The sequence below is a fragment of the Marasmius oreades genome, chromosome 11 (assembly GCF_018924745.1).
Source record: "Marasmius oreades isolate 03SP1 chromosome 11, whole genome shotgun sequence".
In the NCBI taxonomy this organism is placed as follows: Eukaryota; Fungi; Basidiomycota; class Agaricomycetes; order Agaricales; family Marasmiaceae; genus Marasmius; species Marasmius oreades.
Window position 1 is genome coordinate 1,269,025 of NC_057333.1, and position 22,425 is coordinate 1,291,449.

A 22,425-nucleotide genomic window follows, 5' to 3' on the forward strand; every position below is an offset into this window, starting at 1 on the left:
CAGGGCAACACTCGACCTGCATCTCTATCGCCTTCCATGGGGTCAGTTTCCTGAATCTTCACTCGGGATGGGATTCGAACTCACTTAATTTTAGGTGCATCGCATCATGCTTTGCTGGTAATATCGGTTCCAACTCGGCGCTTTCTCGTCACTGAAATGAGCTGTAGGCATCTTCGCATGTATTGGGGCTACCATTCTTGCTATAATATCGTTTATCGCAGGAATACTGGAGTGCATTGTCACCAGTGAGTGGCTGTCAAGGTCTTTCGTTCCTCGTTAATCTACTCATGCTGGGTATCTTTCTGCGCATGCAGCTATTACGGACGTTCTGGTTTGCATTTGTAACTTCCTCACATGTGGATGTTGTAGTCGGTGAGTTGGAGGGTGCATCTATTCGGTCCTAACCGCTGATATCTGGAATTTGCTTTCGTACGATGTAGCCGGGACGCACATGCAGATGGAGCAGCTGTCTAGGAGAGGGTTCTAGGGACAATCGACGCAACTCTCTGGGACCCGGATGCTGTCCTTCGACTTCTTATATACCGCATTAGCCGAGTTAACGACGTATTAATGATACTCATCACGCGCCCATGATCTACGATGTTACTTGTCTTTCCGTTAATGCATAGTTCCTCCAGACTCAACTACCTGAAGCTGAAGCATAATGCATTTCACGCAGATATATACAAGAGGTTTAGTACGGGGAACCTCTCAATCAGACGTTGGCGTTTCACCATGTACTGACATGACACCCATATGTTTCTCTGAGACCACATACGGAAGCGAAAAAGCGGGATTGGTGGACAGACAGCTTGAATGGAACTGTCTATGACTAAAAACGATCAACTTGAAAATTTTTCATACCGTTTTTCTGTTTTTATTTCTGGTATGAGTCTATTCTCTGCCTAACGTCCGTATGGATATCAAAGATGAAAGATGGATACTCTTTGTGGTGACCGGAAGACCCCACCCCCGACCGCGATTCCAGTTCAAGTATTCTGGTACAAGTAAAGCTACTGAGAGTTTTCACTCACTCTTCAAGGCCTGAAAAGCAGATCGATGCGCAGGAAATAAGAATAAGCCAGCTTGAAAGGATGGTAGCTGAAGGACTGAGAGGAATTTACTTAATCCATTCCAAGATATAGTTGCCGCAACGCGGCGATAAAGCTCTTGTCCTCCTACTCTCACGTTTGTTAGAATACGGAATCACGATCCAACACCACTCCTTCCCAATCGGCTATCGGCTTCAATACACTGAAGCGCTTAAAACCGTTAAACTTCGTTCATGCGACCCTTCAACAGCCTTCTGCGTACCCCCTCGCCTCCTGGAGTACGCGTGTTGCCTCCGGTTCTCCTCGTTAAATAACATCGTATCGACCATTCTCCAGTGACCATGTCGCATACGGGGGATACAAACGCACCAGGACCCAGTTCAGGAAACCCACAGGTCAATACGCCAGCTCCAGCTGCACCTCCTTCAAGCTCACATGTACAGGCTCCAGGTTCGAGTTCAGCTCCAGCTGCACCTCCTTCATCTCCGAATCCATCACCGAGTCGACCCATCCGGCAAGCTTCTCTAGTCACATCGACCTCGGATCCATCCAGCCGACCCATCTCACAGGCTTTCACAATCCCGTTGACACCGACACCGGCACCGCCTGTTCGAGCGATTTTATCCGACGAAAAAACACACAGTTCCCCAACGATCCTCCCTGCACACCCAATACGGGCCATTTCTTGCGACGAGAAAGTACATGCGGATAATGGGGAGTTGGGTGGCCGAAATAGCACGTTGGATCTCAGAAGAAAAGCCGCACCGCTACCCCCTGTACCATCCAGAGGAAGTCCTGTTCTTCATGGTAGCCCGACAGACGAGTATAGGTCGTCAGGACAGGCTGATCTAGGAAGGATGAATACGGTGAACTCTCGTGGAGGGTCTAATATTGATTGGATTGTGCCGCAGGCAAAGGACGTGGTGAGTTAATCCGCTGCTCTCTATCTTCCCTCGCTTTTGTCGAAAGTTGTTCTGACTTGGTTCTTTTTTGCAACGATGCTAGGCGTTTCGACCGAAAACAGTGGGGGAACGTTTGGACCCGACGTTGACGAATGCGATCGATGCGAAAAACAGGTACTCTACGAAAGCAAGGATGACCGGACTGGCGTTGAATATTGCAATTGGTGCCTTAATTCATCCACCTTCGTCGGAGCCGTCATCTGAATGGCTGCTGTTGCTATAGGCCTTCAAGTTCTATTGGGAGCTCTGACAACTGGTCTTTCAGCGGTGACATCGGGTCATCAGGTGTGTTTGAATTCTTTCGTTTTCAATGTTGTTGAATCTGACAAGCTTGGCGTCTGATAGACTTCAGTTGCGGTTTCTGTTCTTGGTACGCCCAGTCAACCCAAAATTTCTTGCTTCGATGGCTAAGGAGTATCTCATTCACCAGGTGGATTGTCAACTCTCGTTGCATCGTTTCTGGCTCGTTCTCGAGGATCTAATGAACCTGAATTGTCAATCACTCGAGTGAAGGATCTGGAGCAATTCATTCGCGAATGCGAGGCTTTTAAACTGGACTTTGGACACGAATCGGGGCATGAACATGATCCAACCTTGTTGGGATTAAGAGAACGTTTCGAAGAGCTCCTAGGGAATGCGAACGGGTGAGTGTCCTTAGTCTTTCCTCCTTTATGGGATCCTGAATAATACGCCGTTGTTTCCGCAGAGAAAGAAAATTGTCTCCAGTATAATACTTGAGGCAGCACATGGACATTTATTAATTTATCCGGAGTTTTTCCTCCATACTACCCTTACATCGCAACTTATCTTTATTCTCAGTCTATTAATTGTAATACCAGGACTCTTCTATTTTCACCCACCTTGGCACGACTAGCCCATATCCATGCTCCCGAGGGCCGGCCCCCTTGCGATTCAATCACCAACAAATTTGCAATAAACAAGACTTGGTCGCCTCTTGGTAATCGCGGCCGCCGGCGCCAATTTCCTTATCAAAGATGAATCGATTATATCTGAGTGTATTTTTTTCGTTCTTGCCCTCCAACTACTCTATTTTCTGTTACATTTACAATGCCTATCAACTCGACCATAAAGTTGAACACTGGTGCTGAGATGCCCACCGTTGGCCTCGGTACGGCGACTTCTTGATTTCCTCGCATTCTATCCCAATCGTTGATCTGAAAATTTTACAGGAACCTGGAAATCCGCTCCTGGGGAAGTAGAACACGCCGTTGAACATGCTCTTCGGATAGGATACAAACTCCTTGATACCGCTACTGCATACGGCAACGAGGCAGAAGTTGGGAAGGGTATCAAGGCGTCTGGCGTACCACGAGAGAGCTTCTTCTTGACGACGAAGCTCAACAACCCAGATATGGGTCGCCCAAAGGAAGCTTTGGAGCACTCGTTGAAGCAGCTGGACACCCCGTATTTGGATCTTTGTGAGTTCTACTCCTTGTGTTTGACGTTATGCGTGGCTTTATGAACCTCGAATCTCGTTAGGGCTCATGCACTGGCCTGCCCCTATGACCAAGAATGACAAGGCAGATAAATCTGTAAGCAATTTAATACGACTGACGAAAGGGAGTAATAACGGGGATGTATGCGGTTTCAGATTGACTGGCTTGATACCTGGCACGAGATGGAGAAACTCTACAAGGCACATCCAGACAAAGTCAAGGCCATTGGTTTGTTTCTCCAGGAAATTTTTTTGTTGAAACTCAAGATTTTGACTTTGTACATATTCATTCTCAGGTGTTTCCAACTTCTCTGTCGAATTCCTCGAACGGCTCCTCGCCAATTCTGAGATTGTACCAGCTGTCAATCAAATTGAACTCCACCCGTACGTCAATCTCTTTGGCAAAACATCAGAAGGCTGACCAGCTGACCCCTTAATTCTTGTCAGGTCCTGCCCGCAACAAGCGGTTGTCGATTTCTCCGTCAGCAAAGGAATTGTTGTCACTGCCTATTCCCCCCTTGGATCTGATAACTCCCCGCTCCTCAAGAATCCTGTGGTGAACAAGATCGCTGAGAAGTACAATGTGGGACCTGGAACGGTTTTGATCTCTTTGCAGGCCAACAGGCCATACGTCAATGGTATGTCCAGTTTTATCGAGGACCCGGCACCTACGACTTGACTCATGGCTCTTTTTTTTTTTTTGAATAGTGCTTCCAAAATCTGTGAAGAATGAACGCATCACTCGTGAGTTAAAATTCAAATCCTCATTTTGCACTTTCTCAACGTTTATTTTCGATAGAAAATCTGAAGGTTATTGGCCTCACCGATGAGGAGATTAAGGAGCTCAATGATATCTCGAAAGAGTCGTCGTTCCGTGCTTGCCACCCCAATTGGACTGGCTGGGGTAACCTTGGATTCACTGAGGCTGTTTGAGAGGATTGTTTTTGTAAAGTCATCATACATTGCATCGCGATTGGTAAATATCCATAAGAAATCATGATATCTGACTCCTGAAACGCGTCGCGTCGCATTGTGGGAAAAAAGGTTTCACGCCAGATTGCAGAAGTCCGGCCCGGGCCCAAAAATAGCCAGAACCGTAGGAATCGACTTACATATTTGAGCCGTTGTGAACTACCATGTCTAGATATCTCTTTTCGACTCTCTTCGCATCTGGTCCTCCACAACGCTCATCGAAACACAATGTCCTTTCACGGATTTGAAGGAAATCGCACTCTTGACATCCTCAGAAGGGCTGAAAAGGGCGGTTACGGGATTCTTGCGCAGATTTGGTACCGTACGCGATTTTCGCCAGATGCGTATTACTGATTACTTATCCCCAGTTATGATGCCCACTCTGTTGTTGGTCTCGTTCGTGCAGCAGAGAGATTGAGAAGCCCTGCTCTTCTCCAACTATTCCCAGTCACCCTTGCTTATGGCAAAGGGCCGTTCCTCCAGTTCTGCCTCAATGCGTACGCCGACATTGTTCTTTTTGTGAGGAATGTTCTCATTTACGAACCTTATCGTAGTGCTCATGGTGCCTCCGTCCCAATCGCCGTTCACCTTGACCACGCCACCGACCCAGAACATCTCGAATTGGCGCTTAGTCTTGCTGAACAGGGAATTGCCTTTGACAGTATCATGGTGGACGCAAGTCATGCGGAGGTACTTACCTTTCTACGTCCCTGCGTCACGGACCTCGAAACGTTTTTTCCTAGACCGATGAAGAGAATATCGCGATCGCTCGCCCTTACGTCGAACGTGCACGGAAATGTGGTATCGCGGTCGAAGTCGAGCTTGGTCGCTTAGAAGGGGGCGAAGCTGGCCTCCGTATGATTTCGGACGCGAAGCTCACCAACCCGCAGAAGGCAGCCGAGTTCATGAAAGGGTTCGTCCTATAAATCTTGGTTTCTTCTGGTGTAGTATTGACGTGTATGACTTTTTAGCACTGGCGCAATTATCCTTGCACCTAGCATCGGTAACCTCCATGGATCATATATCAATCCTCCAAACTTCCGACAAGACATGTAGGTTAGCTCTTTGTTGCTGATCATGCCTGATCCCATTTTATCGATTGCAGTCTTAGAGACCTTCGAACCACTTTTAAGGGCCAGGGAATTCCCATCTGCCTTCACGGAACGGATGAACTTCCGGATGAGCTCTTCCGTGAATGCATCGAGAGCGGTGTCAGCAAGGTACGGTACTTTTGTTTTGTTTTGTTGGATGTCCCATTTGCCTGTTGATTGAGTTGGTCTTCGATCCTTCTAGTTCAACGTAAACTCATGGGCTCGAGATCCCTACGTTAAAGCATTGACTGCTGGTTTGCAGTCTAAGCCTTTCCCTGAAGCAGTGGAAGAAGCTACTGAAGTCTTTGCCGCTGTCTGCGAGAGATTCATCAAGCTCTTCGGGTCTGATGGGAAGGCGTAGAGGAACATGCAGGTTGATGTGCATCTTCAATTGATGTTCTGTTATCTATAAAACATAATCTTTGAACTATACCCCGTATTCCTACGCCGATCACTTTATCCTATGCAGAGGACCTGAGCGTCGTTGATCTCCCAGTCGAAAAAACGACAACATACTACCTTGAAAACTGCCTGAACATGTACCGGCTTCGTCTGATTCGACAACAAAACGCCGGAGTAGTTGTAGACAAGTCCTTGGCCAACCCTTAGCGGGAACGAGAAGACGACTTTGTCGTTTGACTCGTGGACTAATGTCCTTCTCCGATACGCTCCACCAAAAGAAAAGTAGCTGCAGACACCAGATTTGTAAATCCCCCATCTGATTCGCGAGGGTTTCTGAAAAGAGAGCAGTATACCGGACCCGGACCGGCATGGAAAACTGCTCCCGGTCACGTGCCGTTTTTTTATAGGCGTCACCACCTCCAAAACAGGCTGCATAATTCCTTCAAAGCGGTATAAAGCAAGGATGTTAATTCCCACTCATTTAGTCCCTGTTCCTTGTTTCTATTCTAGTTCTCATTACCTCTTTCTAACCTCACGATGTCTCTCGTCAAGAGTGTTGTTCTGATTACTGGTGCTGCTGGCTGGCTCGGTGGACTGGTACATGTTCTCTTGACTTAATTCCGCACGTCCGCACGTTAATCGTTGACGTTTTCAAAGATCACTCATGCTCTTATTGAAGACTCAAAAACCCCAAACGTTCACCTCATTCTTGCCGATATCGTCGAACCCAAGGAACCTGCAGGTTCCAAGGCCATCACCTTTAAGGTAGACCTTACTGAACCTGCGGAGATCGACAAACTGTTCAACACGGAGTTTGGTGTTCCAGACACTATCTACTGTCTACACGGCATCCTGTCCCGTGGTTCAGAGGACGACTTTGACCGCGGTTTGAAGGTGTGATGTCGTTCACGACATGTTCTTGGCCATATTTATTGATCCATACTAACCTCCAGGTCAACATCGATTCTATTCGTGCGATGCTTCAGGCTGCAAGGAAGTATGGTGCGAACAACCCTGTTCCCATCAAGTTTATCTTTACTTCATCTCTCGCTGTTTACGGTGGATCTCTTGTGCGCACAGCTTCCCCTTAGTTTTCCGTTCCTGATGGCTTGTCCCTACTTCAGCCTGAAGTGGTCAAGCCCGACACTATTGCTACTCCTGAAGGCGCATACGGATTCGGCAAACTCAGTTCTGAACTTCTCGTGAACGAGTTTTCTCGTCGAGGTTTCATCGACGGGCGTATCATCCGCCTGCCCACCGTTGCCGTGCGACCCAAGGCCCCTTCTGCTGCCACCTCGACCTTCATTTCCGGTATGTTTCTTCGTTCAGTTGGGAAACCTCTGAATGTGATTGATTTCAAGGAATCATTCGTGAACCTCTCAAGGGTATTGAGGCCGTCTGCCCCATTGGCGATTCGTTTGACTCACCCGAACTCGACCTCGCACTCTGGATTGCCAGTCCCGAAGTCACCATCAAAAACTTTGTCATTGCTAAGCACGTCTCAGCCGACAAGTTCCTCAAACACACTCGCGTCGTCTGTCTACCTGGTTTCACCACCACGGTCCGGGAGGAACTTGAAGTGTTGAAGAAGGTTGGAGGAAAGCAGGCGTTGAATCTCGTCAAGTTTAAGGATGACCCCACCAACCGCAGGATTGTATCTTCATGGCCAGCCCGGTTTGACAACACCTATCCTTTGAGTCTCGGCTTCGTTGTCGACGAGGGCGGAATGGCTCCCCTGGTTGAACAGTTCAAGAAAGACGTTGCCGCCGGAATTGCATAGCCAGCTTTGTGCAATGTATAAGTAGCCAGGATAACTTATGCTCACTTGTTTTGCACAACCCGGTCCTAATGCCGATGTAGCGCGGAAGACTTAATACGGGCCAGCACTCATTTCTCTTCGTCTACCTCCGTCATCCTCGCTTAGTCTCCTCATGAACTCCAAAATTTCCCACAGCTTCTTCTGGACAGTCCCCGCCAACCCAACCTTCTCTTGAAGCGATAGCGGCTAAGGTGCACTGCAGAAAGTGCAGTTCTCCCAACTGGGGTACAGGAAGAGGAGGTTTTATTGGCTTTATGCCGAAAAGAGCTTTCCTACCTATCCACCTTAGCTGTGCTTAGGCGTGAGAGTTGCGTACATATTAGCAGCTTGATGCTGGAAAGCATGAAGCATGTAGAGCAGCTTTCAGCAGCGAATTGGCACACAGAATTATGATAGGGAGGGAATCCAAGCTATATTTTGATAGCAAATACATCTCGAACGCCACTTTAACTTACATTTCCATGTTTCGTACTGAGAAAAGACCTTCGACCTTGTCGCGTTTGAAGAGATTCATGAGACTGACATATACAGCTCGATTATTCGATATGGGGTTGTCAGAAGCCTTCCCGGGGCGTCGGCTAAGAACCTTGGAGATTGCGAGCCGAATCACGTACTCTAACGGTTGTTTATCTGGTGATTGTGAACGCCCAACCGCCAATAGAGAACCCGAATGATAGAGAATCCGAATACATCGATGAGCGAGAATGAACGCCTGTGTGGAATTCGTTTCAATGAACGTGGCCTTCTTCAGCCTTCCAACTCGTGCTTTCTTCAAAATCTTGGCATAGTAAGATTGAAAAGAATCACAAGGGAACGCGATGCCTGAGAAAATAGCTCACGATTGGGTGTCTGACAACAACAGGCCATGATTTCCATGAAGAGGTTTCATTAAATGATTGGATATTTCGAAGGGAAAGTGCACATTCTTTAGGCACGCCAAAAGGGATAGCAGCCCTCGGGAAGTTTGTGGAAGCATCCGGGGCATTCACACTAACCGGTCATCCACGACATACACCAGGCACACCCCAACTGGAAAACTTCATCGACACACACACAGACGAACCACGGGGAGAGGGCTGACACGGACACGTTGGTTGCCATGATCTCCACCACCAAAACCTCGAACCGGTCGCCAACAGCGACGCACCCGCATCCCCAGATCTAACCTCACCATATACCCCACTTTCTCATGTTCTCATTTCATGCCTTATACCTTATCAATGACCGCGTCATGCCTTCGTTAGGCACGCCACCTATAGTGACACATCACCTACACACAAAATCAATACCAACAGCTACACAACAAAGAGACCAGGAGCCCACCTACAGTTTGGGCAAAGTAGAATAGAAGGAGAAGGACTGGCAGCGCTCTAACGAGCGCGCCCGTGTGTCTTAGCACTAGACGGCTTGTAACACGTAAATCTGCAGAAAAAAAAAAAAAAAAGAAAGTGCACATTCGTGTCATTCCGGACCGGCACTCCTACTCACGTGCAGTGACAAATACCCGTTACATCCGACACAACCACCCGGAGAACAGGCTGCATAATTCCTTCAAAATTCCGGTTAAAGCAAGGATGTGAATTCCCACTCATTCTAGTTCTCATCACTCTTTCTCCAACGATGTCTGCCATCAAGAGTGTTGTTCTGATTACAGGTGCTGCTGGGTGGCTTGGTGGCCTGGTACGTATTCTCTGGATTTGTTTCCGCACGCTAATCGTTGAATGTTGACGTTCCATTTTTTTCAAAGCTCACCCATGCTCTTCTTGAGGATTCAAAAACCCCAAACCTCCACCTCATCCTTGCCGATATCGTCGAACCCAAGGCACCTGCAAATTCCAAGGCTATCACTTGCAAGGCAGACCTTACTGAACCCGCGGAGATCGACAAACTGTTCAACACGGAGTTTGGCGTTTCAGACACTATCTACTGCCTACACGGCATCATGTCCCGTGGTTCAGAGGACAATTTTGACTTCGGCTTGAAGGTGTGATATCGTTCATGGACATTATTTATTAATCCATATCATTCTTCCAGGTCAATATCGACTCCATTCGTGCGTTGCTCCAGGCTGCGAGGAAGTACTGTGCGAATAGACCTACTCCCATCAAATTTATCTTTACTTCATCGCTTGCTGTTTACGGAGGACCTCTCGTGCGTACATCTTCCCTTTAATTTGACCTTAGATCCCTGACGACTTGATCCTCCTTTCAGCCTGAAGTTGTCAAGCCTGACACGATTGCTACTCCTGAAGGCGCATATGGATTCGGCAAACTTAGTTCCGAACTTCTCGTGAACGAGTTTTCTCGCCGAGGTTTTATCGATGGTCGTATCATCCGTTTGCCTACCGTTACCGTGCGATCCGGGGCCCCTTCTGCTGCCACCTCAGCCTTCATTTCCGGTATGTTTCTTCACGACCGATCAGTCTGAAGGTTAAAAACTTGATCATTTTCAAGGAATCATTCGTGAACCTCTTAAGGGTGTTGAGGCGGTCTGCCCCATTGGCGATTCGTTTGACTCACCCGAACTCAACCTCGCACTCTGGATTGCCAGTCCCAAAGTTACCATCCAAAATTTTGTCATTGCCAAACACGTCCCAGCTGACAAGTTCCTCAAACACACACGCGTCGTCTGTCTACCTGGTTTCACCACCACGGTCCGGGAGGAACTTGAGGCGTTGGAAAAGGTTGGAGGAAAGCAAGCGTTGAATCTCGTCAAGTTTAAGGATGATCCTACCGATCGCAGGATTGTATCCTCATGGCCAGCCCGGTTTGACAACACCTATCCTCTGAGCCTTGGCTTCGTTGTCGACGAGGGCGGAATGGTTCCCCTAGTTGAACAGTTTAAGAAAGAAGTTGCCGCTGGAATTGCATAACCAGCTTTGGATTATGCAATGTATAAGGAGTGTATACCAGGATAACTTATGCTCACTTGTTTTGATTGATGATTTGCACAACCTGTAGCGCGGAAGACTTAATACGGGCCAGCACTCATTTCTCTTCGTCTACCTCCATCATGATGATCCTCGGTTGATCTCCTCGTGAACTCCAAAGTTTCCCCCCAGCTTCTTTTGGGCAGTCCCCGCCGACCCAACCTTCTGTTGAAGCGACAGCGGCCAAGGGGCTACAGAAAGTGCAGTTCTCCCAATTGGGGTACAGGAAGAGGCGGATTTATTGGCTTTATGCCGAAAAGAGCAAGATGTTCTGGCGAAAAACTGATGTGTAGTGTATGTCAGAAGGCCGGAGAAATCTGTACATGGCCTGCACGTCTTAATAGACGACGGACGAACAGGTGGATGGAGCGAGAAAAGAGGGAACGCCGTCGCTGCAACGGCGGTCTCGAATGGTTTTAGTATACAAATCGTAGGTTTGGATATTCGGGCGGTGTACAAGGCTAATAACATTGGTCCTTCACCAAGTGAGTGATTTTCTTAATTCTTCTTCCCCTCAAGCTGAACGTTAATCAGGTCACCACCGAGTTATCGATCCAAACATTTAACACCGTGCCACCAATATGCCATGACAAGATCTCTATTGACTCCTTCTCAGGTCAACGGCGTCAAATCAAATCACACTCTCCGCGAACCCGTTTTCAATATTCCCTCACTTTTCCGGTATTTCAAGCTTCAGATGGCAGGGACACCACGCCGGCCGCAGATTGCTCGAGCACTCGAACCACAGGTCGTGTAGAATCGATGAGACCCAGACCGTCAGGAAGAGTTGGAATTGTAGTATTTTTTTAGGATTTACTCATCCAATTACAACTTCTTCTAATCGACCACCGAAAATCTCTTGATCGCTTCAAGTTTTTCTATTCAAAGTACGGGTATCAATCATTGACTCGGCACACTTCAAGCCTTCGAATCTCCCGAACGGATATTCCGATTCAGACTCACCTTTACACGCGTAGATGAATTCATATGGCATGCCGGCTTCACGGTGCATCAATCTGCAAGCAGTTCCACATCGATCAGTCATGGAACTTGCAAGTTCCGAATCCATCGATCATCCAACGATGATCCGGGCGCACCAGTGACAATATGCCTCCAAGTCTCTCTACCTTCATCCGACTTTAACTCTTACTTCAAGAACGGATCAAAGTTCGTACTCAAGTGACCAACACAACTCTCGCTGTCCGCTCTCAAAAAGGTCCCCGATCTCGCTGTCCTTCTGTAATTCGGACAGTCTACAAGGATGCTTACGACCCCGATATCGTTGTTTTAATTGTTTCTTTGATTCGTAGTGGGGTGCTGGTCGCGAATCTGGCTCTACAGTGACGGGGATTACTAGTGTGAGCGGAAACATATTCCCATCCCAGTGTCAAGGGGGCTTGATAAGGGCCATCGTGTGATAGTCTTCATCCGGCTCAACAGGTGAATGGTGTTGGAAGATAAAAATATCGCCATTGTTCAGGCTGCTGGTGTTGATGGTTCGGTAGAAAGGACAAAAGGTGCTCTCCTTGGTGAGTTTTGGCTGGATTAATTTTAAGGTGTGTCCTCAACCACAACCATCTTCTATCATTGCGTTGAGCTTGTCTAGTTTGCGTGTTGCATTCGAGTTTTACCTTTCCTTCCCGTGTTCGTCGCAAACTGTGACATCCTCCTCTCTCATTGAACTCTTGGGGACAGCCATGCACATAGATGAGACAATGCGAACTACGATACAAGTTCGTTATCGAATCTGGACCAAGAACGAGCTTTTGTATCGTTTACTTACGGAGATTAAATCTTCGTGCACAACATGGGTGGTATAGTAGTTTTTGCGATACCATACTGGGTAAGTTCGTCTGGCAGTAAGAGTGACTCGGAACTGAAACTTGGACGGCTGGCAAGCATCTACTGTCGTCATCATTTACAGCGGGTGCCTGTCGCAAGAAATTGAAATCGCGCGCGATTCGTCGGTCGACAACAAGCCACAGTGAGTCCGACAGTCGGAATTAGTGTAACATGAGGGAATGTATTTACTTCCTTTGAGGCTTGTGCGTATCCTCCAGTTCGTAGCAGATGCGACAGAATACCCTTTCAATTGGGTTCGATCATGAACATATCGCGTACTTTGAAGGACAAATTCTGCCAGTGCGCCACCTTTGCTTGACCTTTGCACACGAGATTGAGAGGTTTGCCGCCTGCACACGGTAAAAGACGCACCTGTTACCTTGAGTTTACGGTCCAAGGGGAAAACGCAACGTGCTGTAATGACGAAGATCTGTGGGGTTGATCAAGAGGGTACAGACGATTATTCCTCAGTTGATGTGACATTGACGTGACATTGACGTAGGTGCCTTGATCGGAGCCACAGGTTAAGTCAAGGATAAGCCTGATCACGAGGGTAGGTAGTAGCCAATAATGGACATAGCATTGCTAAGTACTTATGAGCAAGACCATGAGGGTAATAACTAACTGTTCTGTCTTTAAAATTGAACCTGGTAAACACGCTGCATATCTGGAGAAAGGAAAGAAGATATTGAAGAAGTTTACCCTGATTCGTCGTCAATTTGTCGTACATGGTGGTGGTTGTTCAAGTTACAATAGTGGCTGTGCGAACTGTACTGGTATAATTCATGCCGTAATACCTGCGTGGGAAAGGTTAAAAAAAATTGGAATCATAAGGCTACCATGATAAGTCTCTGTGCAGATAGTGGTAGGGTTAGAACCCAGACATATTATTGAGTAAATTCTTACATCCTAATGCCACATGAAGTACCCAAAACACAAGGAATAGACTTGAGAGTGGCTGTATGATTCATGCTGATTTCCACATGTGACTTGAGGGTGGCTGTGCGAACCATACTGGTACGATTCGTGCCGTAATGTATTGATTACCTGCAACTTCCCTCTTTGTGAAGCATCAATACAGTTCCATAGATAATCCAGAAAACATTGACTTGGATATACAACAAGATGAGTTTCGCTGCTACCTTTTCTCTATTAACGGTGGCAGAGAAAAACCCTTGTTGACGATTAATTATTAATTATTTAAAAGTAATTAAGCGATATTAATCATTTATCTGATTAATGGTAAATTAATTGTGCTTCAAAAGGGTTTATCGATTTATTTTCAGCCTCTGTAAATAAATATGAAATAAATCACCACATTTGGGTCATTTTTGACTTGTTTCGAAGATGTCATACTGTCAACGTCACGTCAACTGAGGAATAATCGTCAGTGGACTCGTTGATCAAGGAGGTGGCGCTGATTACATAACGCGAACGCGCGTCAAGGAAACGTCGATGTGGCTGTGTCCCCGACGATGCCACTTGAGGTGAGCCACTCGGCGGTCAGCTTGGTCTCTCGAGTGGCACAATAGCCCATTGCTACCTTCGAATTACCCATTCGGGTAATTATCGAAAACTAGGACAAGACCAATCCTTCGTTTTTGCCTTTTCTGTTTTCTCCCGCCCAGCCACATTCCGACACTCCAAGAAAGGCAGAAATATGAAAATCAGGTCGAAACCAATCCGACTATCTCTTCTTTAAAAGAGACGACCTGTGTCCGCCATGTTTTCCTCATCCTCGCTTTTTATTCCCCTCCCCTACCATTTGACACTTTCCCGCATCCCCCCCGAACTTAATTCTAGAGATGCCTCGGAAGTCTACTGCCGTGAGTAAATCCCTTCGACTCTTGATTCCGAGCGGTCTCTGATTGTTTTTTTTCTTTTTGTAAAAAATGAACAGTCCTCAGCCTGCCGCGAAGGCCATCAGTGCGATGAATGTGGTATTGTTCTAGCACGTAGTGGTGATATGTCCAGACACAAAAAGATTCATTCCGAGAACAGACAAGAGATGTTAGTTTGAATTCTACCATTTCTTTACCATTTCTAATTGTTCATTCAGTGTTCATTGGTGCCCTTGGGACGGCTGCAATTTTTCTAGTTTACAAAAATCCAATGTGGAAACACACTTTAATACCCAGTAAGCACACTATCCGACTTCGCGAAGTATACTGGTCTAATCGGTCGTTTTCTTGACAGTACCGGAAAAAAGAATAAACATTGCCCTGAATGCGACTTCAGCACTGGTGATCCTGGCTCCCTCACCCGACACAGGAAGAGGCGGCATGCATATGTTCCAAAGCCTCGTGCACGTCTGGGCGCGGTTGCTTCCCATAATGATTCCTCTGTCACCACCTCTCGTGCCAGCCGCAGACACGCACCCTACCCGCGAGCTCGTTCATCCTCATCGACCAGCTCCGAGTCCTCAGCTTCCTCCCTCGTATCCGACTGTCCTGCTGTCTTTGTCCAGTCCAAGTACACCTCGATGTCTCTTGCTCGGCCAGAGCAGGACAGTAACGAGAGGATGATACCCGGCCTTTCAGACCTTCACTCACGGTTCTTCTGGCGCCCACACGATGTTGAACGTATCGCTCGATCTCCCAGTCCCAAGCTCATTCTACCTGCAGTCGACACTGGACGCCACATGCAGGAAAACGCGACTTTCCAGCCGCACGAACATTACTACACACAGACTGGACAAATGCAGTTTCCAGCAGCGCCGATCGAGAATTGGGACTTTGCCAGTCTTCCCGATGCCAACCATTGTACAGCGACACTTGGAGAGCAATATGTGCCTCAGTATCTTGTGGATGAGGGCGTACCCCTCGAGTTTGATCTTGAACTCGCTGCTGCTTTCCAGCAGCAAATGTTAGTGACTGGCAGTGTGGATTCTGATTCCACAAATATCAATGGCCCGTTCGCGACTTCTTACGACTGGCCGACGTTCCTCGCGACTGTCGATGTTGAGTCGCCGGCCAGTACATCATACCCCGATGCGTCGCTCGCTTCGTTCCCCTCCTCAGCTGTCTCGTATTCCTCGTATTCCTCTCCCTACAATCCCGGTCCCATGACTGTGGAAGATTTCTCATCGGTCCTCGCTCCCCTTGCACCTACCTCTTTCGGCTCGGAGTGGGAGTTGTCGCCTCATTAGATCATTCAGTTGGATAGGTTAACGTCAAGCCATACCCTCATACACCCACCTCTATCTCTATTTTTATTTTCTTTCTACTTTTTCTCTTCATTTGGAAACCGGACTCGGACTTGCTTTTTCAAAACATCATTATCGGCATGCTATTCCCAGCGCATCTATCTACAAACTATTCTGGAAACATTAGACATCTTACATCTTACATCTTCATTCTTACTTTCATTGTATATACTTGCATTTCACTGTTGTATTTGTAGCATGTTTATTTTTAGCGCTAGCAGCACTAGTGCTATGTTTTTGAATGACACTCACACTCTCCACTGCTATCCAAGGTCTCGCTTGTCCTATGCTACGTACGCTACTGTCAGATTGCCTTGGAATTCTGCGCCAGTGAGGTTTCTCAATTCCCCAAATTTGCCGGCCCACAATTTCTCGTACTGTAAGTAAGGCGGCACAATTCAAAACATACACTGTATGGCTTTGAGCTGCAGTTCTATGATACAAATAGGGGTGGTCTACAATACTATGCTAAGGTATATACGTTAATATCTACGATTACATAAAGAGATGTGTGTTCTGAAATCTGAATGGGGGGATGTAATCACCTTTCACAGAGAACAATATTTATGGATCGTTGTTTTTTCGTGGGGGGATCATATCATGCCGCCCACAGTAGTATGCCCTCGTAAATCGAGAACACCACTGCAGCATTCGGAACGACACGCATCAAATGTGCGCTCAATCCGTTGTATAACGCCCTTGTTCCTTCTTCTGCAAGGATCAACCGCAAAGTCTGCATGAGGCCAGTGTATCTCATGACACCATTCACTTGCGGTTGTCGTAGTCGGGTTCGGATGACCTAGTTTAAGTTTCATCGTGAGTGGAGAAGTCAAAGATCCGAGTGTAATTCAACCGACCTCATGAGGGTAAGTTAAAATTGTCGCAACGCATTTGGCCGTGCCTGCGGAGGCCAGCATCCCGAGCCAGGCTTGAGTACCTCCCTGTCTCTGACTCTCCGTGCTCGCCGTTGACTTCTTCAATTTTTCGTACAACACCCACTGTATTATTCCCTCCGAAACCCCAACATAGCTCGCCGTTAATCCCTTATAGAACCCTCTTATACCCTCTTCTCTTAGAATTTTTCGGACCATCGTTAAACCAGCACCCCTGTACCGTCGTGAGTCCACATCTGTATTTTGGACGGTCGAGGCTAATTGAAGCCGTGTTTTGAGAACCCATATAGGGTTTGTTATTGTGCCCGTCACAATTCCTGCGAGAGCCGCAGCCGAAAGGTGGACATAGGTGTTTTCTTGGCCGTCATTGAAATTATTCGCAATAACCCGTTTTCCATTCCCATATGTGAAGAAGTTTATCGACTTTGCAGGTATGGTACCGACGAGGGTAGGACCGAGACCCTTGAATAACGCGCGTGCTGATTCTTCTCGGTAAATGTTTCTGCGTACCGTCAGCTGTTGAGACGGCGAACATAAGACTTTAAAAGAGAACACACCGTAAGATGTACCCAGTCTCTACGAAATTCCACAAAAGACCGCCTGCTCCACTCGTTGAGCGCACGACTGTAGCGCTACCATTCCCGACGATTCGAACTGCGACAGGTTTTTCAAGGAAAAGACTGGACTGAAGACGCGTCTTTACGACGTCGAATGGGCTGGTGACCACTGCACCGCACATTCCGCCAATTCTAGGTAGGAGCACCACCAAAAAAAAGGAAATCAGAAACTACAAAAGTTCACGTCTGAAGGGTCAGACATACCCTCCCGCGATGAAATGTTGCCAAGATTTCCCTGGGAGAAATTTTGGTTTACTTGACGTTGGAGATGGGAGAGAGGAGGAGGCGTCTGAAACTAGTCTTGACGTCGACATGGTACTGAGACTAACCAGGGGAGAGTGAAAAAAAACTACCAGAACGACCCTGAAGGGGAAATATTACGTATGCGATTCAACAGTTAGCGCCCAAGTAAGCGCTGGCTAGTAAGTACTCTACTTCCACCACGGTGCTCACTTCGAATTCGGTTCTCCGGCTGTTCACATGGCCGGGTCACAGATACTTAAGCACAATACTCGATTATCCCAAGGCAGAGTGCTCTTCCCAAGCAATTGTCAGCATGTCCGCAAAATCGTTCCGCCAGTTGCTCGGAATATCCGACATCACTGCTTCTCCAACTGACTCTGCCCTCATAGTAATCGACGCACAGAACGAATATGCTTTTGGTGCTTTGGCAGTCACCAACGTCACTTCCAGTGCCGCCGTAATCGCCTCTCTTCTCGAGAAGTATCGTCAAGCGAACGGAAAAATCGTCCATGTCCTCCATCAAACGCCCGACGGCGCGCCGCTGTTCACTCCGGGGACCGACTTGGCTGAGGAGATGAAGGAAGTGAAGGCAAAGGATGCTGAGGAAATTATTTGGAAGAATTATCCTGGCAGTTTTACAGGGACGCGATTAGGTGAACTGTTGAAAGGATGGGGTACCAAGAAGGTTGTACTGGTAGGATATATGGCGCATGTCTGCGTCAGCACGACGGCGAGAGAGGCGTATCAGAGCGGTTACCAGGTCATCTTGGTCGAGGATGGGATTGGTGATCGAGACATTCCAGGAGCCACGGGAGAAGAAATCAAGAAAGTAAGTGTTTGATAGTTACCACTAGTGCTTGACAGTGTTAACACTCATCTTAGTACGCGCTGCTCGAAATACATGATGTTTTTGGAACAGTGTTGAAGAGTAGCGATCTCAAATAATTGACTTTCAGCGTAACTACGGTGCTCTTGGTTCATGATTGGAGGTTCGCTTGCTTTGAATAAGTTATTTCTATGCTTGTAATACATGGGTATCATACATATGTACATTTATTGAGCCTAGTTATGGTTCACGCCGTTTACACCGTTAAGCTGGACCATCCTCGCATTCTCCGTCAAGATCTTATTCAACCCTTCTCTTTTCATGCAGCTTGCAAACGCAAAGCTCTTCGCAATTTCGTCAATTTCTTCCTTCTCCTTCCCCACGAAATGATCAGCCCACTCGTTGACCAAAAACTCGGCCACCAGCATACTCCTCGCCAGCCTCCCCACCCTTCCTTCCAACTTCCAGATAGGGGAAGGGTAAAGCGCATGGTATTTTTCCGGAATCTCCTGCCTGATGTGGTCGATAAGCGGCTGATACACATTTTCGACGGCAGTATCGTCGGCACCCCAGGCGTCTACTGCCAGACGTTGCTTCTTGGCGAGGAATTTTGAGAAGAGTTTCATATAAGGCGTCTCAGGGGAGACGTAGACCATTCCTTGGAACCCGATATCTTTGTAAAGCCAGATTGACCAGCTCAGTCGGTCCTGAGGGGGGTGAAAACCTTCATCCCAAATCTACCCCAATTCAATGCTTCTGAGGCTCACCTGGTTGTAAATCTCTAGTTGATCCTTTAGGACTCGATACCGGATCTCATTGATTCTGTCAGTATCAGGTCCCTCATACTGCGGTCTCGCATACACAGGTCCCCACTCCCCATTCCAGACACAAAGACCTCGCTCGTCCATCCACTCCCTCTTCTTCTCATACGACCTCCTCAATCTCCTCTTTTGAGTCTCAGTCCCTTCGTACTCCTCCATACGGGGGAAACCAAATAACGAATAGTCATGGATGGAATAAGCGGTGTTGCTCCAATTTTTATGCGCATCCCCAAAATGAGAAAAGTCAGAGGCGAACGTGTTACCGTCGAAGAAAATGATATGTTCGGGGTCGATGTCACGGATAGCGTTGTGAATACGAGTGTAAAAGTCGACAACGCGCGTTTGGAATGGGTCGGTGGGTCTAAGTAGTAAAAAGTAAGAATTGTGGGAGAATGGAGCGGGGAAGACTCACTCATTAAGAGGGTTATAACCTGCAATCCATTTGTTGCCTTTGTAATGTGCAGCAAGCTTTTCCCAAAGCCACACTGCACGGTCCTGGAAATCTTTATGTCTCCAGACTGGAAATAGTGGTTGAGACGATTTGGTTGGTATGTATGTGATCGTTGAAAACTCACAATTTGCAATGTGGCCACCGTGGTCACTGTGCCAGTCAGTGTTCTGGCCTCCAGGTAAGGCGTGAAGATCTAGAATGGTGTAAATGCCGTTCTGGGCGCACAAGTCGATAACGCGGTCGAGATGTTTGAAGCCAGATTCCTTGAGTACGCGTGGGTTCAGGTCATCTGTACACGCGGACAGGTATGTGATCGGCGCATTGTTGAATACATAGAGATTTAAATCACCTTCAAAATGCCGATAATTGAACGCGATACGGATACAGTTGAGGCCAAGGCTTGAATAGAACTTGGCATCCTCGTCTTGGAAGAAGTATTCGAGGAACTAGAGGTTTCATGTCAGACAAAACAAGAGGAAACCGGGGCATCCGAGTTGCGTACTTTATCGAAGAAAAATTCGGATTTCTCTTCTCCAATTGATTCTGCTAGTGCTTCGCGTATTTGATATTCACAGCCGGGGTATCCTGCGGAATGAAAGTTTGGTGCTGATTCCAAATTGAACAGAAAAGAAAGAGTCACCTGAGATGAAGTTTTCCATGCTAAGCGTAGTCAAGTCAGTCGGAAGTGTAACTTGAACAAGAACTTGACGTACTTCATCCAACCACCAAGTCCAGCACCTCTCAAAATGACTTCGTGTCCATTTTCATCGACGATCTTGGTACCAGAAACCTTGAGAGCAGACGGAGCCATGGTTGTGGAGTGAGTAATTGCAGTGATCATGAGTGTTTCTCTTTATAATGCTCACACCGACGGCCCGAAACGACCAGGTGAGCGTGTGTATTTCCGAAAAATCCCCGCAGGTTCTTTATCGGGCGCCGAATGTTCCTTTAATTCGATGAGCGACAGCGAGGGAGACCGGATTTTGTGGCCTATAAATGTTGAACGGAAAGGTTTGAAAGGTCTGAAACGCCGTGAGATGAATTGTGAGCGGATCTTGGGAGTGAGCGTACGGCAAAACGTATATCATCACAGAGCTTAAATTTTCCAGTATTCGTACACGCCAATGCGCCAATAGCTTTGCTCGACAAGATGTTCCTCCAATAAAATGTCCATGATCATGTAAATCCGACGTTCTAACGTCTATAGAGTCCGGTTCATGCGGCAGCCGATATCTACACAAGCTGTAGAACAAGATGTCAATAACTAAGGCCAACCAAAGCTGTTTTCAGCCTTCAAACGTAAAAGGACAAGAGTTCTACGCACGCGGTACTCCCTATTCTCCAAGACTTAGTGTCCCGGTCCACATGGTCGTTGGGATTGCCCTATATTTTTTGAGGTTCTTGTTGACGTGGAGATAACCATTTCCCACGTTTTGCGTTCTCTAGTCCAATCCCCGCAAGTCAGGATGGGTTGAGTTTCGAACACATGAAACTCACATGAGATCCATGTAAGTACGTGCATCAAGTAACCAGTGCAAATACTACCATTTACCACATATTTCCGAAAGTCCTCAACGGATCTAAAGTGGAGATTCGGGAGACAAGAGATTCTGTTGAGGAGCCGGAGCCATAAGACCGTGAGGCTCAATGACTATGAGAGTAATCATTTCTCAGGTTCGCGGTTAAATTCTGCTTTCCTGATAAGTAGAAGTAGTATAAAATACAGATAGCTTGGAGTTCGAGGGTTTGAGAAGGGAGGTGAAAGTATGCATGGGAGCACAATATTTAACGCAAGTTCCTTTGTCTTCACCTGATCTATCTGAGAAAAACGAATATGTCAGTCAAACTAGATAATCTCTAGAGGAAGCTCAGGCGCCTGAAGTATTCACCCGGTAATTTCTCAGATCGCATCGTTCTCAACCAACTTTCCACAGATGAGGTACTTATTGGAAAAGTGGTCGATCCAGCCTTTCATGTTTTCACTGAGGTGTACGTTGAGATTCAAATCAGGCTATGAGAAGAAGGCCACAAACATTTCATCCGGTGCCAAATCAGTGAGCTTGTCGAGTGGTTGGTCGACTGGAGTAAGCATTTCTGTTGGATTCCAAGGTTAAAAAGTTTCGGAAAGAATGACGGATGGACGATTTGAGATTGGTAAAGAGGGGAGAAATCTAGTAATGAACTTCTTTACCTGGGTCGAAGGACTGCTTTGCCATCCCCCGAGAGGCATCACGACCTGCAAAGTTCCCGTACATCCCATCTGAATCCTAGTTGAAAACATAGAAGATAAAAGACCGAAATAACGACGCACTGGGCCCATAGAAATTCCTCCCTGCCGAAACATCAAACACTATCCCGTTGATCGCAAGCAGTATCCTCTGGCTGTCTACGCCATTGAATGGCTCCAGAGTCTTGGGCGTGTAAGTCTTGAATAGGACCGTCGGTGGGTGAGATTTTGGGGACCAGGTATAACCGGTTTTGAATTCGGTAGGTGTCGGTTGTTTCTTGTTGGAGTTCTTGTTTGGGATGCTAGGGAAGATGATCTTTTGGATAGAGTAGAGAATAAAGAGGAAGAGAGCGGTGTTTATGGGTGTACCGAGGTCGAATTTAGAATTTGACATTGCTGGAGGGGATGTAAGAGCTGCGAGCTGCGGTAATTAGAGTTGCGTCTTGAAACGTAATGACTTGAGGGCAGGTTGTTCGGGTTTTACCCCTCTTGGATCCTATAGAATGCTACTCGACTGTGCAATTCCGCTTCTCTCAAGTTGCGTGGGCACTGGCGTTAATAATTAGTATTACTGGATAAGAAACACACTTATTGGTACCTTTTTACACCCAGAAGTG

General features: G+C 47.1%; 10 protein-coding genes across 10 annotated transcripts; 7 read left to right on the top strand and 3 right to left on the bottom strand.

Moving 5' to 3' along the window:
• The first annotated feature begins 1,096 nt into the window (after positions 1-1,096).
• E1B28_003234 (uncharacterized protein) lies at positions 1,097-3,032 on the top strand. The gene is made up of 7 exons (XM_043160204.1): positions 1,097-1,447; positions 1,496-1,975; positions 2,058-2,178; positions 2,238-2,299; positions 2,360-2,384; positions 2,445-2,658; positions 2,721-3,032. Exons 1-7 carry the CDS (start codon positions 1,394-1,396, stop codon positions 2,743-2,745), a joined length of 981 nt encoding a protein of 326 aa, XP_043002160.1. The 5' UTR covers positions 1,097-1,393; the 3' UTR covers positions 2,746-3,032.
• Positions 3,033-3,082: 50 nt separating this feature from the next.
• E1B28_003235 (uncharacterized protein) lies at positions 3,083-4,403 on the top strand (the record flags this gene model as incomplete). Its single annotated transcript, XM_043160205.1, has 8 exons — positions 3,083-3,143; positions 3,205-3,453; positions 3,515-3,567; positions 3,627-3,699; positions 3,767-3,854; positions 3,918-4,108; positions 4,179-4,214; positions 4,270-4,403. The coding sequence occupies 8 exons, from the start codon at positions 3,083-3,085 to the stop codon at positions 4,401-4,403; spliced, it is 885 nt and encodes a 294-aa protein (XP_043002161.1).
• Positions 4,404-4,560: 157 nt separating this feature from the next.
• Positions 4,561-5,983, top strand: E1B28_003236 (uncharacterized protein). The gene is made up of 7 exons (XM_043160206.1): positions 4,561-4,759; positions 4,811-4,939; positions 4,997-5,132; positions 5,186-5,355; positions 5,414-5,494; positions 5,548-5,662; positions 5,736-5,983. Exons 1-7 carry the CDS (start codon positions 4,671-4,673, stop codon positions 5,892-5,894), a joined length of 879 nt encoding a protein of 292 aa, XP_043002162.1. The 5' UTR covers positions 4,561-4,670; the 3' UTR covers positions 5,895-5,983.
• A 363-nt stretch (positions 5,984-6,346) lies between these two features.
• On the top strand, positions 6,347-7,788 carry E1B28_003237 (uncharacterized protein). The gene is made up of 5 exons (XM_043160207.1): positions 6,347-6,532; positions 6,593-6,829; positions 6,889-7,005; positions 7,060-7,246; positions 7,297-7,788. The coding sequence occupies exons 1-5, from the start codon at positions 6,473-6,475 to the stop codon at positions 7,713-7,715; spliced, it is 1,020 nt and encodes a 339-aa protein (XP_043002163.1). The 5' UTR covers positions 6,347-6,472; the 3' UTR covers positions 7,716-7,788.
• A 1,480-nt stretch (positions 7,789-9,268) lies between these two features.
• On the top strand, positions 9,269-11,529 carry E1B28_003238 (uncharacterized protein). Its single transcript, XM_043160208.1, has 6 exons — positions 9,269-9,434; positions 9,502-9,738; positions 9,789-9,905; positions 9,966-10,152; positions 10,208-11,168; positions 11,218-11,529. The coding sequence occupies exons 1-5, from the start codon at positions 9,375-9,377 to the stop codon at positions 10,624-10,626; spliced, it is 1,020 nt and encodes a 339-aa protein (XP_043002164.1). The 5' UTR covers positions 9,269-9,374; the 3' UTR covers positions 10,627-11,168; positions 11,218-11,529.
• Positions 11,530-13,961: 2,432 nt separating this feature from the next.
• On the top strand, positions 13,962-15,994 carry E1B28_003239 (uncharacterized protein). Its single transcript, XM_043160209.1, has 4 exons — positions 13,962-14,351; positions 14,426-14,535; positions 14,585-14,662; positions 14,722-15,994. The coding sequence occupies exons 1-4, from the start codon at positions 14,331-14,333 to the stop codon at positions 15,671-15,673; spliced, it is 1,161 nt and encodes a 386-aa protein (XP_043002165.1). The 5' UTR covers positions 13,962-14,330; the 3' UTR covers positions 15,674-15,994.
• Positions 15,995-16,086: 92 nt separating this feature from the next.
• Positions 16,087-17,577, bottom strand: E1B28_003240 (uncharacterized protein). The gene is made up of 4 exons (XM_043160210.1): positions 17,445-17,577; positions 17,181-17,372; positions 16,588-17,125; positions 16,087-16,529 (listed from the first exon to the last, which is right to left on the bottom strand). Exons 1-4 carry the CDS (start codon positions 17,552-17,554, stop codon positions 16,329-16,331), a joined length of 1,041 nt encoding a protein of 346 aa, XP_043002166.1. The 5' UTR covers positions 17,555-17,577; the 3' UTR covers positions 16,087-16,328.
• A 78-nt stretch (positions 17,578-17,655) lies between these two features.
• E1B28_003241 (uncharacterized protein) lies at positions 17,656-18,640 on the top strand. The gene is made up of 2 exons (XM_043160211.1): positions 17,656-18,312; positions 18,366-18,640. The coding sequence occupies exons 1-2, from the start codon at positions 17,797-17,799 to the stop codon at positions 18,426-18,428; spliced, it is 579 nt and encodes a 192-aa protein (XP_043002167.1). The 5' UTR covers positions 17,656-17,796; the 3' UTR covers positions 18,429-18,640.
• XYL5 (Endo-1,4-beta-xylanase 5) lies at positions 18,546-21,051 on the bottom strand (the record flags this gene model as incomplete). The annotated part of the gene is made up of 11 exons (XM_043160212.1): positions 21,012-21,051; positions 20,906-20,964; positions 20,653-20,845; positions 20,295-20,603; positions 20,222-20,241; positions 20,084-20,166; positions 19,931-20,027; positions 19,706-19,870; positions 19,543-19,648; positions 19,077-19,491; positions 18,546-19,016 (listed from the first exon to the last, which is right to left on the bottom strand). Exons 4-11 carry the CDS (start codon positions 20,420-20,422, stop codon positions 18,546-18,548), a joined length of 1,485 nt encoding a protein of 494 aa, XP_043002168.1. The 5' UTR covers positions 20,423-20,603; positions 20,653-20,845; positions 20,906-20,964; positions 21,012-21,051.
• Positions 21,052-21,481: 430 nt separating this feature from the next.
• On the bottom strand, positions 21,482-22,202 carry E1B28_003243 (uncharacterized protein; the record flags this gene model as incomplete). The annotated part of the gene is made up of 4 exons (XM_043160213.1): positions 21,482-21,563; positions 21,615-21,675; positions 21,773-21,841; positions 21,893-22,202. The coding sequence occupies 4 exons, from the start codon at positions 22,200-22,202 to the stop codon at positions 21,482-21,484; spliced, it is 522 nt and encodes a 173-aa protein (XP_043002169.1).
• Positions 22,203-22,425: the final 223 nt, after the last annotated feature.